The 15,475-nt window shown below is 40.2% G+C and overlaps 1 protein-coding gene across 1 annotated transcript in view; it reads left to right on the forward strand.

Annotated features, from left to right (window-relative positions):
* The window catches only part of DDX46 (DEAD-box helicase 46), a 33,913-nt gene that overhangs the window by 15,254 nt on the left and 3,184 nt on the right, over positions 1-15,475 (forward strand). The window contains exons 13-21 of the mRNA XM_075009376.1: positions 2,219-2,301; positions 3,328-3,492; positions 6,980-7,142; positions 7,777-7,970; positions 8,542-8,679; positions 9,296-9,445; positions 12,204-12,401; positions 13,682-13,900; positions 14,815-14,959. Of these exons, the coding sequence (XP_074865477.1) occupies positions 2,219-2,301; positions 3,328-3,492; positions 6,980-7,142; positions 7,777-7,970; positions 8,542-8,679; positions 9,296-9,445; positions 12,204-12,401; positions 13,682-13,900; positions 14,815-14,959 (1,455 nt within the window). The remainder of the gene's footprint in view (positions 1-2,218; positions 2,302-3,327; positions 3,493-6,979; positions 7,143-7,776; positions 7,971-8,541; positions 8,680-9,295; positions 9,446-12,203; positions 12,402-13,681; positions 13,901-14,814; positions 14,960-15,475) is intronic.

The following is a 15,475-nucleotide window of genomic DNA, read 5'->3' on the forward strand; positions in this document are numbered from 1 at the left end:
GGAGGTCCCCTGCCGTTGACCTTCACCCCTGTTCTGGCCCTCTTACCTTCAGTCTCAGTGCTGCCTGCTTACAGCACCCCCGGCTTCAGCCCTGCTGCTGCCACTGAGGGCTGCAGCCCCAGCCCTGGCCATAGCCCTGTTGCAGATCAGGGTTCTCTGGTTCATGAACATCCATGGTCCAGCAGGACCAGAGAATCTCGTTTTTTTTTTTTTGTTTTTTTTTTTGAGGTGCAACCTGTACTGGTAAGTCTAGCCCCTCTCATTTTCAGTGCACTGTGGTAATATTCACAGGGGACATTACTACTCATCGAGTTGGTGTGCTATAGATTCACATTGTCCACTTGCTGCAGACTAATTTGACATGTAGACAAGCTTATAGATAAAGGCATATTTATGTAATGCTCACTTATTTTGACTTTCCAGTGCCCAATAACTGATTGTCAACATTAGCACAACTTAATTCATTTTTTGCCTGAAAGAGATTCAGTTGTACAGAAGACTCTGCCTTTATCTGTTGCAAAAAATCAAAAATTTTATCTGAAAGATCTATTTGAAATGTTATAAAAGTAAAACAAGTCTCTTTTTAGATCAAATGCCTGGGTAGGTTAAAATGAGATATTGCAGCTTGAAGAGGCTTTTGCTTACTGTAATCGTTGCATGCTTGTTAGACAAAGTTTGATTATTAAATATTCTATATCAAACCACTAATAAACTGTTGACATTTAACTTCTGTGGAAAAAGTCCCTTCAAGACTTATAGATCTGGGCTTCCAAGACTTAAACCGTCAAAGGTAGGTACATTAATGCTGTTCCCAAGTAATTTTGCAGAGTTATTATTTGGGGATGAAAATATTAACATGTTAAAAATGTAAGTTTTTAAGAATGGGCAACTAAGTGTGACCTAAACATCTTTAAAAGTACTGTGCGATGTTTTAAAGAAATAGTAATTCAAGTGCTTAACACAGCTATAGCTTAAATGCAAAATTAGGCTTTTACGTAGTTTTATAGAGGTGCTAGTTTGAGTGGTGATTGTAGAGAAATGTGAAAATCCTACTTTGAGTCTGAGAACAAACTAAGTATTTTTGCTTGAAATCCAGTGTATTCTTGTACCAACATGTTTTAAAGATAATATGATTTAATTTACCCTTTTTCAACTTCTCAGGGTATGTCTACACTTAACGGAGGGGGGCAGGGTGTCGGTACATTGAGATCTATGTTCTGGGGATCGATTATGCTGTGTGTGAAGACGCAGCAAAGTTGATCCCTCTGGGCTCAGCTGTCAACCCTGGTACTCCAGGCTGACGCGTAGAGTAAGGGACGTTAGTGTGAGCCTGAAGATCTCTGATCTACACCAGGGAAGAAAGTTGATCCTGATAAGTCTGTTCTAGCTGTGTAGGTTTCTTGGCTAGAATTGTGTATCTGGAATCACTTTGATCCCTAGTGTAGACCAGGCCTCAGTGTTTTTTATGGTCACCTTTTTCACTGCTTTAGAAGACTAAGTTGTTTATCCATGACCATTTCAAAATGAACTATGTACACAAAATGTACGACTTTTTTTATTTGCTTTGAACCAAAGTTTGGGGTCTTACTACTTTTTAACTTGGCGAATTTAATAGAAGTGTGTTCATCTGTATATGTTTGTTAGTAAAATGTTGGTTACACTGTATTTTTTGTGCTATTAGCACTTAACTACAAATAGTTCTGAATATCCTCAGATCATTTCTAACTCCAATGTGGCATTGCTGATTATATTATAGAGGGAAATTTTATGAGGCTTCATCAGTTAGAACTGGACTTTTGCCTTCCACACATGCGCTGTAATCTCTAATATGTTTTTTCCTAGGTGGCGCTGTCAGATAATGGCTGATGTGGCTCGTTGCTTCATCTCAGTCTTAGTTTTATGATGTGTTTTGGCGAGGGCTGTTTTCTGAATTTTACAGGTTCTTCTGGCCCTATGATGGTACGCAAGAGAAGAGTTTGACAAAATAAAGGGCCTTGAGCATCCTTACACATTTGCCAGACTGTATATGTCATTAGAACAAAAAATTTAAAACACATACGGTGAACTCTTTAAAACAAAAAAACCCCACCCTATTAAACTTTTATATTTGTTAGAATCTAGTCAGAATACTTCACATTTTACTTAAAATTACTCCTGAGGGGGGAGAAACTTCTGTTTTTATATTGTTCCCTCTTTTCTTTCCTCTCCCTTTTCACAGGTCGGGTGACAAATCTTCGCAGAGTTACATATGTTGTACTGGATGAAGCAGACAGAATGTTTGACATGGGTTTTGAACCTCAGGTAATACGGATTCTGAGTTTTGACTGTAATGATGAGGGACAGATGGCAATGAAGTGGCTTAAGGTTCTTTTTGGCTTTGTGATGTTATTCTGGCTTAACAGATTTTACAAGACAGATGAAAAGGGGTGGAAATTTATTGAGTTAAATCTACTATCTACTATTATCATTGCTGTCATATAAGGAGACTAGCAATGCCTGGTCAGCAGGGCATGTTGGTTTTGGGTGACAGTTTATCAGCTGACTCAATTTTTGCATTGTTCATGGTTAGGGCTCTGTGTCTGTCACAGATCTGCGGAAGTCCAGGGCCTCTCGTGTAAGGGCTGGTGGCTGGCCCCAGCATCTGCCTGAGCAGCAGCCAGTGGAGATGTCGCTGGGACTGCCTGAGCAGCCAGTGTTTGGCAGCTGGTGCTGCTGAGCATGCCTGTGCCCCTCCTCCAAGAACATGCCCTCTACCCCCTCAAAATTTAGTTAGGGATATCTACCTTGACTATTTTGTTTCACGCACATGATGTGCCCATCGCTTTTTCTAAAAATATCTGTGACTTAGGCCTTGTCCACAGTTACGGCTGTCTGGGGGATTATCCCTCAGAGCTGGCAATGTATAAGTTTGTTGTGGGCTGCCCTGGAGGCTCCATTATCTCCTTGGGTAAGCCTAGGAAGTGCTAGGACTTAAAGTACTAGTGAATCTGGGGGGTGGTGCTTCTAGGTTACGCTAAGGGACATTTATTGCTTCAGAGTTAGGAAGGCCACTTCCCTTGTTCCCTTTGGCTGTGAAGTTTATCTTGTGTTTCTTGGAGGAACACTTCAACATCCCACCTTTGTTCTTTTTTCTGCTGTTTTTCTGGTGAGAATACACAGACTCCAGAAGATAAAACATGTAAAGGATATTTGTTCCATTCCAAGCAATTATTCCACAGTTTTAAAAATAATAGGCATGTGTATGAAGTCTACACATAATAGGCAAGTGTATTGTGCCTTGTGTAGAACACTTGGGCAATATTAACTGAAATTTTACTCTTCAAACAGGTCATGCGTATTGTAGACAACATCAGACCTGATCGTCAGACAGTCATGTTCTCTGCCACCTTCCCCAGAGCTATGGAGGCATTAGCTCGTCGAATTCTGAATAAGCCAATTGAGGTACAAGTTGGGGGCAGGAGTGTTGTGTGTTCTGATGTGGAACAGCAAGTGGTGAGTATCGCATGGGTGCATCTTTTATCTTCTTTGATTGTCAATAAGATATTTTTGGAAGAATGTTCAAACTGAATGCAAAACCATATAATAAAGGATGTTTTGCTTTTGACTATTTTGTGGATTTAAATAATTAAAAATACCTTTTAATACTTTCACTCAATGAAGCAGTAAATAATTTGTTCTCAATGATTTGAATACTGACTTGAAAAATAAGAGATTTAATTTGGCTGGTAGTTGATTGGAAAGGACCACACATTTTTATAAACATAATCTTACTATGTCAGTAAAGAAGATTATTCTCCCCCTGGTACTTCTGGCTAAATACTACTACTTGTTTATGTGCTGTAATGAGTAGTAGGAGATACAGAAAGTTTCCAGAAATGTTTGCTACTAATTACAAGAAAACAGCACCTGTTTTGGTTAGCCCAGCGGCATGAAAGTTCTCCCAAGGCAAGCAGTCATCACTGTGCGTAAAATATAAAATGCTTCTGGTCAGTTACAATTAAGTGGCATTTCTGAGCTGCCATCCTAGTTAATTTGACCTTATATGAAAGTTCAAAAATGGCAAGTGTAATGGAGAATATTTTAAAAATACATATTCCACAGCTTGTTCATTGGACAGGTGCTTCTTACCTTGTGAATTTTTCGACTGTTGAGTTCAGCACGTGGCAACTACACTTGTAATGCTACAGTGGCATAGTTGCAGCACTTCATTTCAGACACTCGCTACAGTGAACGGAGAGTCCTAATTTATGCTGTAGTAAATTCACCTTGAGAGGCAGTATGTAAGTTGATGGACAAAAAATGACAATCTAATGCTTCCCATGCTACAGGTTGGGCAGGCATAAGTAGGTCTCATAGGCCACATCTACATTGGCAAGTTCTTTGGAAATAATTTTGAAAAGAAAGGGCTCTTTTGAAATATTCTGCAGAGCGTCTACACACAAAATGTGTTCTTTCAGAAGAATGCTGCCTGCCTTTCGAAAGCACTCTTCCCCTTCCGTTTCAGGAAGAGTGCCTTTCGAAAGACTCTTTCAAAAGAAAACATGTGTAGACACTCTAAAGGCTGCTCTTTTGAAAGAATGGTCCTCCATGCCGCCGACCAGCTGGGGCACAGAGACGCGCCCCTGCCAGCACATGCAGAGCTCTGTAGTCTATGTCCAGCAATATTTAAAGCTGCAGGTACCCAGAGACCCAATGGCAGGAACAGAGAGCATTCTGGATGCAGCAAAGTCACGAGCCTCCAGCAGCAGACTTGCCCAGTGACATCAGACCAACAGCAGCCACCCCACCAGCAGCATGGCCTGTGGCCAGGACCACTGCAACCCTCAGCCCTCTAAGCCATCTGAAGGCTCCCAGGAGCCCAGCTGGGCCCAAAGGAGAGGGCACCCTCCGTGAGTGAGGCTGCGAGCAAAGAATTACTGGGACTGTTGGGGGGGGGGGGGGGTGAGGGGCTCCTGCTCCACACCAGCAGCTGGTGCTGAAATGCCACTGCATTTGGCCAGCTCTCAACTGGCCTGAGCTCCCAGGGCCACCCGTGCGCACAGCTGACCAGGTCCACAGTAGGATTAAGGAGCTGCAGCAGGCATACTGCTGGGCTTGGGATGCAGTCAGTTGCTCAGGGGCAGCAGCCTCCACTATTCCCCACTTCCAGAAGCTCAGTGGCCTCGTTGGGCAGAAGGAGGCATCCCTGCATGTCAGGGTGCTTGACACCACCAGGCCAGAGCAGGAGCCAAACACAGAGCCAGAGGACCACCTGGGACCCTCGAATGTCACCATACCCCAGCAGGTGGAGCAAGAAATGGAGCCCCCAAGCAATGACGAGGGCTCCAGCAATGGCACCCTTGTCATAGCAATCCCCTTGGAGACGTTCAGTCAGGCACCCTCTACCTGGGCCGCCTCTGAGTTCCTGGAGGGACTGCCAGGTAGGTACCCACCACAAAGCTGGTGGGATAGCCCCATGGGTACATCTGGCCCATGGAAGCAGAGACGGCCGTTGCCCCCAAAGAGGCAACCTGCAGGAAGGTGTCTAGGCAGCTGGAAGTGCTCGAGGATGGCCATAAGCAACGTGACCAGCAGGGTGACCATGGCCTAAAGGATTTCTCCATCGGGGAACTGCTGGTGATCCATGGAGGTTTGCGCAAGGCTTCGCTCCATGCGCCAAGTCTGCAGTGCTGTGTGCTGCAAAGCAGCCCTCAGGGTGTGCAGGGTGCCGGTGCTTGGGAGGGGTCCTGTTAAGGGAACAGCTGGCTGTGGGCCCCGGAAGGGCTTGTGCACCATGTGAACCCATCCACGGTGTTTCCTGTCCCGTTCTTTTGAAAGAGCGCTTGTTGCTGTGTGGATGCACTCTTTTGAAAGAGCAGATCGAAGGGTCTATCCACTTTTGGTGTGTAGACACACTCTTTCAAAAGCTGGCCATCTGGAAGATGCCTTCCAGACATTTGCCTATCGAAATTATGCTGTAGTGTGAAAGTAGCCATCGGGGAGTGGAGTTTTTGAAGACGTAGCTATGCTGATAGTTTCCAGTGTAGACCATCAGCTAGCTTCTATACAATGCTGTTCATTTTTCCTCATTTTGCCCTTTTACAGAAGGGGAACGGACTCAGAAAGGTGAAATGACTACCAAAGGTCATCCAGCAGGCCTGTGGCAGAGCTGGGGGTAGCCCAAGTCTGGTGGTCTTTCCACTCAGCCACAGGTCTTTCCACTCAGCCACAAGGTTGATGTGCGAGTCCTAAATGCTGCTCCTGTACATTTTGTTATAAGGAACTGGGGATGATGGTTGTGTTGTGAAATGTTTGCAGTATGTACTTTTTTTCACAGGGCTGGTTAAGAGAAATCTCATCCATGAGTTTTATGTCCCAAAATCGTGGCCATTTTTTTTATTACTGGCATGTCTCTTTCCTTCTTCGACAGCAGCCCTGCTATCCTCCGTGACATCTAGTTCCCCTTCCCTACCCCCACCTCTTTAGGGCATTAGTTGCACCATAGAAGCCATTAATATATGAGTTGCTCTTTGGTGTACCCTGCTCTGTGCTACTGTGTACACACATGCTGGGCATCACTTAATGGAGGGCTGCACGCTACCTTGGTTATGTAAGCTGAGCTACACACTCCCATTGCCCTCCCTAGCTGGGACTCCTTCCCCTGCTTCAGTTAGGTTTCCCCAGACATGCCCTATGCTGTTCTGCTATAATTAATTCCTGCTCCCCCTCCCCAATCCTGTCCTGTCCCATCACTCTGTAGATGGTAATTTATTTACTAGTTTTTGACCATCTTAGACCACTGGCAACTTGAGTACTCTCACTTCTATGTGTTGATGCAGTATACAGAAAATATAGGTTCTGTTTGCGATATTAGCCCAATAATCAAAGCCCACTAAAAGGAATATTGTGCAATTTGTCTTTTGCCTCTTAAGAGTTTGTAATACCCCTGATCCATTTCAAAGGGTTGTGTCTATTATATTTTTTCCCTCTTGCTTTCCAGATTGTGATAGAAGAAGAGAATAAGTTCCTGAAGTTACTTGAGCTGCTTGGGCATTATCAGGAGAAAGGATCAGTCATCATATTTGTCGATAAACAGGAACATGCTGATGGGTTGTTGAAAGATTTAATGAGAGCCTCTTATCCCTGCATGTCACTTCATGGAGGTAAGAGTGCAATCTTAAGGGCTTACATTAATTCTAACTAGAATAACAGGGTTGGGTAATGTTAAAGAGAGGTGTTTGATTTCCATACAGTACCATTATATCCCTTGGAATATTTTCTCCCTTGCAAATTTGGCCTTTCATTTGACAGATGTACTTTTTTTTTAATCACATTTTGAATAAAACTGCAATTGATGTGGTATTTTTAACATATAAAACAACATAACATGCCAACATAGCTCTTTATACAGCTGGATTATGAATTGGTCTGGCGGTAACACATCTCTGAGAATACTCATAATTCATTGCAGTTGCAGATGATGAAATGTAAAATGGGTTTTGTGCAGAGCCCACAAAACTATTGGCTGTTTCATTTCTTTGCCATGAAGTAGTAATTTTAAAATGTAGGTCATGGAAACCTCTTCCAAACTTCGAGTGATGTATAAATAAGTTGCTCAGGCTGTTGTAGTGCTGAACAATATACCAATTAGTTTCTGATGTTAATTGAATTTTGTATTAGGTTTTGACTCTGTCAGGCTCTGTGAGGATGCTTTTTATTTAAAATTCTAAGAAAATAAATGCATAAAATTTAAATCAAACTGTTTAAAAATGAGCTGTTCTGTGTGGCTCCTTGCAGGTATTGATCAATATGATAGAGACAGCATCATTAATGATTTTAAGAACGGAGCATGCAAACTTCTTGTGGCCACATCTGTAGCAGCACGGGGCCTGGATGTAAAGCAACTAATGCTGGTAGTCAATTACAGCTGTCCCAACCATTATGAAGATTATGTGCACAGAGCAGGCCGAACTGGACGAGCTGGCAACAAAGTATGTAAAAGTAATTTTTCTTCTTAACTGTTTAGAACCTTGCCCTGTTTGTCTAATATAGTTATCCAACGCAGGGGTTGGGGAATGTTTGTTTGTTTGTTTTTTTGGCATTTGATGAGAAGGGCTGCAAGGCACTACAGTAATACAAATATTAATAGCAAAAAAGAACTCCACTGAGATTGTCAAAGTCATCAAGTGTGAGACTGATCTAAATTTAAAAACTCCTCTACCATAATTGTGTGGAACTTAGAAAATGCTTTGAATAACACTTCTCCAAGAACTTGTCTCAGCTGCTGATCATTTGATGTCACACATGCTTGGGAAATGTGCTTGAGTGACCCTGGAAGACTTCACATTCCAAACTTACAACCGTGACCAGAACTAGATTTCATGATGAGTGGTGGAATGATTATATCAGCTTACATGCTAAGCACGTTAGTTAGTTTGCATTCCTTGTAAAAAGGAAGTTTGTTAAAAAATGCAGTTTTACTTTTTTGTGGTTGCTTTGTAGAATAAGTGGTCTTCATGAATTTTTATTGAAAAATCATAATATTTTATTAATGTTTAATAGGGGTATGCGTACACTTTCATTACTGAAGATCAAGCACGGTATGCTGGTGATATAATTAAGGCGTTGGAATTGTCAGGGAAACCGATTCCTGCTGAGCTGGAAAAACTCTGGAGTGACTTCAAAGATCAACAGAAGGCTGCAAGTAACCTTTTTTCTTCTTGATGAGTTGTGCTTTTGCGCTGCTGGTCCCATTTCTGCACACACACTTTTATACTCGAGATGATCTCAGTGACTCCGTTGGGGCAACTCGTGTAAGGTCAAATAGGTATTAAATGCTTGCAGGATTGGGTCCGTTGTGTGTGCAAGATTTTTCTTATGAATTTGAGTGTTGTAAATCAGATATATGTGAGCAGTCTTGAGACCTTATTTTGTTAGAAGTCACATAAAAGACAAATGATAGTGTTGTAGCCTTGATAATTAATTTATGTTCACTCAGGTACAGTATTTGGGCACATAGTTCAAACGTTTAGTGTAATGTGTGCCTTGTCTACTAAGGAGAAAATTCTGTTACAATGAACATTTTAATTTTACTCAAACAAAAATGTTGCTTTTATCTACTCATTTGATATAAAATAGCTGTAAAATTGTTGTTTCAAAGTTTGAAAAGCCTAGTAAATATCTTGATTTTCTTTTCATTTAACATAATTAGCAGTTAAAATAATTGTGAATAAGACTACTTGCTATTTTTGGAAATGTCTTTTAAAAGTTTTCATGTTTCCAATGACTTTTTAAAATAAACATACCTGTTTTACAGGAGGGGAAGATTATTAAAAAGAGCAGTGGCTTCTCTGGCAAAGGATTCAAGTTTGATGAAACAGAACAGGCTTTGGCTAACGAGCGAAAGAAACTACAAAAAGCTGCTCTTGGCCTTCAGGATTCAGATGATGAAGATACAGCTCTTGATGTAAGCATTAGAAAAAAAAATCACATTTTTAGGAATTTTACAGTATTCCATGCAATCAGTCTACTATAGATTTTAGAGAGTTGATCTGCTTAGTATATAGCTCCCTTTTATCATAACTCAAAGCAAAATAAGGGTTTGGTTGTACCAGGAAAATAGGATGTGCCTGAAACACTCTCAAATTGATACTGCAGTAGGATTTTGTGGAATTATAGCAATATTGCTTTGCAGAGATCACACTGCTCATTCTGTTTTAAAATTGTTTTTGAACTTACACCAGGCAGAGTGTCCACTTTGTAACATAAGCAAAGGAGCTGGTACTACAAAGTTATTAGAAGTTAAAGTTATCATTTGGAATGAATGCATGCACAATGATCCTCAAGAACAGAATGGAAGCATTAAACAGAACTCTATGGGACATAAAAAGAAATCAAGCAATTTTGGGTGGAATTAACAGTTATTTTAGCTGGTGACTTTTGCCAAACATTGCCAGTTATTCCTAGAGGCACAATAGCTGATGAATTGAAATCATGTTTAAAATCATCACCACTTTGGAATAAAGTTCATGAATTGAACCTTACAACCAACATGGAGTTTATTTGCAGCTAGATGTGAATTCTGGGAAATTTTGCTGCTAAACTCATGGATTTGGGGAATGGAAATTATCAACTGACCCAAATTCCAATAGTTTCACATTTACTGAAAATGTCTTTAGTATTGGGGATGCAATAAGAACGTTCAAGACCAAAGTCTTTCCAAGTACTTGAATTAACTGCCAAAAGTGGTTGTGTGAGCATGCTGTCTTAGCTCCAAAAAATGAAAGTATGTTGCTACAATTAATTTTGAAATGTAAGGAGAACTCCCTGGACAGACTGTGTGCTGAACTCAATTGACACTGCTGTAGACATCAATTGAACAGTTCAATATCCCACAGAATTTCTTAATTCACTCTGTCCAAGCAGTATGCCACAATGTAACGTGGTGCTGAAAGTTGGATGTCCAGTCATGTTTGTAAGAAATTTAGATGCTCCAAGACTCTATAAAGGCAAAAGACTTTGGTGGTGTGTGGTTTCAAAGGTTTTATGCAAAGCTACCATTGGTTGTGTCTACCCATGCCCCCTTCTTTGAAGAGGGCGTGGTAATCAGCCTGATCGGAGAATACTGATGAAGTGGTGCGATGAACAGTCAGCACTTCATTCGGCTAAGTCTCCCTGCAGCAACTTCGAAGTGTCAAAATTTTTGTGGAGTAAAGGCACTTCGAAGTGACTGTGGCTACATGGCATGCCAACTCTTAGAAGTTGGACACTTCAAAGTTACCATAGGGAGAATTAGCCTAATGAAGTGCTGCATATTTATCCCAGCACTTCATTAATATTCTCCAATCAGGCTGATTACCATGCCCCTTTCAAACAAGGAGGCAAGTGTAGACATAGCTATAGTGTGTGGAATTGATAAAGGGGAAGCTGTGTTTATACCATGGACTCCATTTATATCAGCAGATTATCTGTTTGAGTTGAGGCATCTGCGTTTTCCAGGATGACTTGCATTTGCAGTAACGATAAATTAAGCTCAGAGTCAGTTCTTTAAAATTTTAGGAGTGAATTTAAGAATGGATTGCTTTGGACATGAGCTACTCTGTTGCTACATCCAAAGTGGGAAGTGTGGAAAAACCTGTTTTTGGGAGCAAAAGTCAAAAAAACCCCTGTAAATAATGTCTACCAACAAGCTCTGTTATGTTTTGATCACTTTGTTTTATTAATATGAGTTGCTTTTTTCTTAATTTTTGAAAAAATACCACAATTGAAATAAAGCATGTGCATATTTATTTTATTTTCCAAAAAGCCCCAAAAAGCTTAATTGATTTGAGAACCCAAGAAATGCCAGGTAATTCTGCTAGTGATTCATAAAAGTACAACTCAGTGTAATAACAAATTGCTGACTTAGAATTGGATGGAATTCTGCTATTCCACACAACCCTCTAATTTACTAGATACATCTCGTGTAAATCTTTGCTTGCTTTAATGTAGGAGGGCATAGATCTCCTGAACAGTTACAAATGTGCCATTTGTCACTTATTGGCATTTTTATAAACAAAGTAAATATGGATGATACTTGATTTCAAAATGGCACAGACACTTTTCTGCCTTTGCAAAGTGAATCTTCTTACACAAAATAAAATGAATGCTACAAGATTGTTGTAGCCATAGTGCCTGAAAGAAATAGATAGCAGCTTTTCCCATTTCTAGGTTCATATTTGGCACTTTTCCTCAATATTTTGTACCTGTTCCATGACCTGCAAAATAACTCTTGACTGCTGGTACAAGAGCTATTGAAGAACTGCTGCTGGAAATCTTCCTTTACAAACCACAATGTAAACACTGTTTCTCCCTCAAATGAAGTGTGAGATTGTTTAAAGAACGTAAATGCCATTTTCCATGTGAGAATCTCAAAATGCTTACTCTTAATTAACCTGAAACTGAAGGACTCAGGTTAAATGCCATGTTAAAGGTAAAAAGTAAATGTGTGGCACAGCCAGAAATAGGTTTTCAATCTCCTCATATCCAGTCCCTTTCCTGACCCCAAGATCATCCTTCCTCTTAGTGCACTGCAATTCTGTGCAAACTTCATCAGCATTTAGTCTAGCAAGATTAAAAATTTATATTTTGAAAAACAAAGTGAATGCACACTGATGTTTTCTTACTGTCTGTAGAGAAAAATTGCATAATACTAAATGTACTGCTATGATTGTTCTCTTCCTTAGATTGATGAACAAATTGAGAGCATGTTCAATTCGAAAAAGAGAGTAAAAGACATGGCAGCACCGGGAACATCTAATGTTCCTGCACCAACAGCCGGTAATGCAGAAAAACTGGAAATTGCGAAAAGATTAGCTTTAAGAATTAATGCTCAGAAGAATCTTGGCGCAGAAGCACAAGTATTTGTCCCGTTTCACTTTAAGGTCATTCTCTTTACCAATCCTTTTTTACTAAATGTTAATGGAATGTATTTAATTTGTGTTTTACAATGTTAACATATTGTTCTAATTAGGTTCTTTAATCAGTAATTTAACAGTAAACCACATGAGTCTTTGACAGTTTTGTTACCTTTTTTTATGTGACAGGCTGTGTCTGCACTAGCCCCCTTCTTCGAAGGGGGCATGGTAATCAACCCAAGCGGGGAAAAGCAACGTGGTGATGCAGTGAATATGTAGCACCTCATCAGGCCAATTCTCGCTGTGGCAACTTCAGAGAGCCTGTGGCTACATGGCATGCCGGTGCTTCAGAGTTGCCGCAGTGAGAATTAGCTTAATGATGTGCTGCATATTCAGCACAGCACCTCATTGCTATTCCCTGCTTGAGCTGATTACCATGCCCTCTTCGAAGAAGGGGGCTAGTGTAGACACAGCCAAAATGTATTAGATCAAAAACGTGGAACCCATGATTTGCTTTAGCACAAAGGGGTTAATTTATAGCTAATTTTACCAGGTACAACTAATTAATTTTGTTAACATTTCTAGAATTACAAAATGTCTGTCTGCTGAAGTATGTCATATACCATTCATTTTTTTTTTTTGGCTGTAGAGCTTTGTAGTTTGATTTTGAATGTGTATGAATTTTATTAGTCTTTTCAGGAGATGGTTGGTTTGTTTTGAATTTCCACCTTTGGAATCAGCATGGTCACTGTGAATGTCTGATTCCTTGAAGGCTTGGGGATGGAAGGGGGATTTTAATCCAACTCAAACCCTGAGTTAACAGCGATGAACTTACTCCATGTATAAAGCAATAAAGTGCATGTGAAAGTTTAAGCTTTTTAGAATATATTTCAATGGAAGCTATTGTGTCCAAGAGAGTTTCTAGTTCAGTGTTCAGGGATTTCAGTTTGTAGTATATAATGTTTTAGGTGAACTAAAGAACAAAGTATATTGTCAGAGCAGTCCTTGTGCTCTATTCGGTTTTTATTTCCAGCACAGGAAGGAGCATATGGTCATTTTCCGACCTTGGTAACTGGACAAGAAGTATATGGGATGAGTTGAAATTAAATTTTATTTTGCTAGGGGCAGTCTGGAATATCTATAGCATTTAGAGTTGGAAATGTGACAAGGCTTTTTTGAGGGGAAGGAAAATGTCAAAGTTGCCTACATGGACATTTAATATGTATAGAAATTTTGTAACAAAACTGGTGCGGTAAAGGTCAGATTTTTATGGTCCCTTATAATGAATGTAGACGTGTTTATTACAGGATGTGATGCAGCAGGCTACAAATGCTATCTTGAGAGGAGGCACAATTCAAGCTCCTACTGTATCTGCCAAAACTATTGCAGAGCAACTGGCTGAAAAGATAAATGCCAAGCTCAATTATGTGCCCATAGAAAAACAAGAGGAAGAAAAACAGGAGGGAGGACAGAATGAGTCATTTAAGAGATATGAGGAGGAATTGGAGATCAATGATTTCCCACAGGCAAGTAACAGTTTTTTTTCTTTAATCATATTTTAATGTCAATCACTGAACACAGTGCTTTCTTTCACACTCTCTGTGCAGGTTTATAACATGTTCATTCCCACAGTGAGATTTTAGCTGTATCCTAGATCTTTATCACCCATATCCAATAAAGCCCTGTGACGTTAGCTTGGTTGTGTAATCTGCACCATGTATCTATTGACTTTCTTTCCTAGCACAAAAAATGCATAGTTATTTAGATATGGTCTATGAGAGTTTCTTACCATATGAAAATGTGGAGCTCTGCCCTTGAGCCTGTTAGTATCTAAATCGTATCACATCTTCCTGTATAATATTGAAAAGATCTGGCTTTTCTTTGTTCGTGCTAATATAACTCTGGTACAGGCCCATGTCTCTTGACTGTTGCATTTACATATCTACATTACGATCTGTATGCTAACGCTGAGCTTGTCCCTCATACTCCCCCCACCTTTGCGTCCTAGAATGTAGTAGGTGATACGAATTATTTCATGAATGAGCCAAACTGTTCTCTTGTATAACAGTGTGTCTAATAGACTCTTTCTATTGAAGTCTCAGTTCCTAAATGAAGGAAGTGCTACTTCTCGAACTTCGGGCTTCTAAACTTCCCACAGAGTAAAATGGAGACACTTGTGAGCTCTCACCATTGTTCTTCTCCCCTTCTGTGCCCCCATATTTTCATGACACACGAGCTAGTGATGCTAAAACCTGTTGTGGTATATGTTCATTTGGATGTGGGTCCTCATTTTTAAAGAACTGATTCAAATTCATTTGCCATGAAAGACGTTTCTGTTTAAATAGCTCTCGCTATATATAATTTTGTTAACTAATCCTCTGGGTCCTCTTTTATAAAATCTTCTTCCCTGCCCTTTTTCCTACACCTTTTTCTTCTGCAGACTGCTAGATGGAAGGTTACCTCTAAGGAAGCTCTGCAGAGAATCAGTGAATATTCTGAAGCTGCCATTACAATCAGAGGAACATACTTTCCTCCAGGCAAAGAGCCCAAAGAAGGAGAACGAAAAATTTACTTGGCTATAGAGAGTAAGTATGACATATATTTAAATTAAAAACTTGTCCCCAGTGCAGGATGGAACTTGGCTTGAGACTCCGTATGGAAGTAACCTTTGGTTCCTCACTCCCAGAACAACTTTGGTTATGGAAATGTGAGAACCCAACAAAGCCACTTGTTTGTTTAGATAGTAACAGAGAGGAAGCCGTGCTAGTCTATACACTATCAAAACAAAAAGCAGTCAAGTAGCACTTTAAAGACTAGCAAAATAGTTTATTCGAAAGCTCACCTAATAAACTATTTTGCTAGTCTTTAAAGTGCTACTTGACTGCTTTTTGTTTTGTTAGTTTTTCCAGCTGTCTCATGGAGCTGTAATGATGTAGGATGCACAAGATATTCCTACCCTACCCAGTGTGAAGGTGTTTGTGTGGTGGCTGTACAACATAATAATCAACAAAGAATAACAAGAATTTGCTTTGTGCTAAAAACCGACAGCAAATGTGGAAACCTTACTCAAGTTGACAGGAAGAAGAGACAAAATGATGCTG

The sequence above is a fragment of the Carettochelys insculpta genome, chromosome 15, assembly GCF_033958435.1.
Source record: "Carettochelys insculpta isolate YL-2023 chromosome 15, ASM3395843v1, whole genome shotgun sequence".
Classification (NCBI taxonomy): Eukaryota; Metazoa; Chordata; order Testudines; family Carettochelyidae; genus Carettochelys; species Carettochelys insculpta.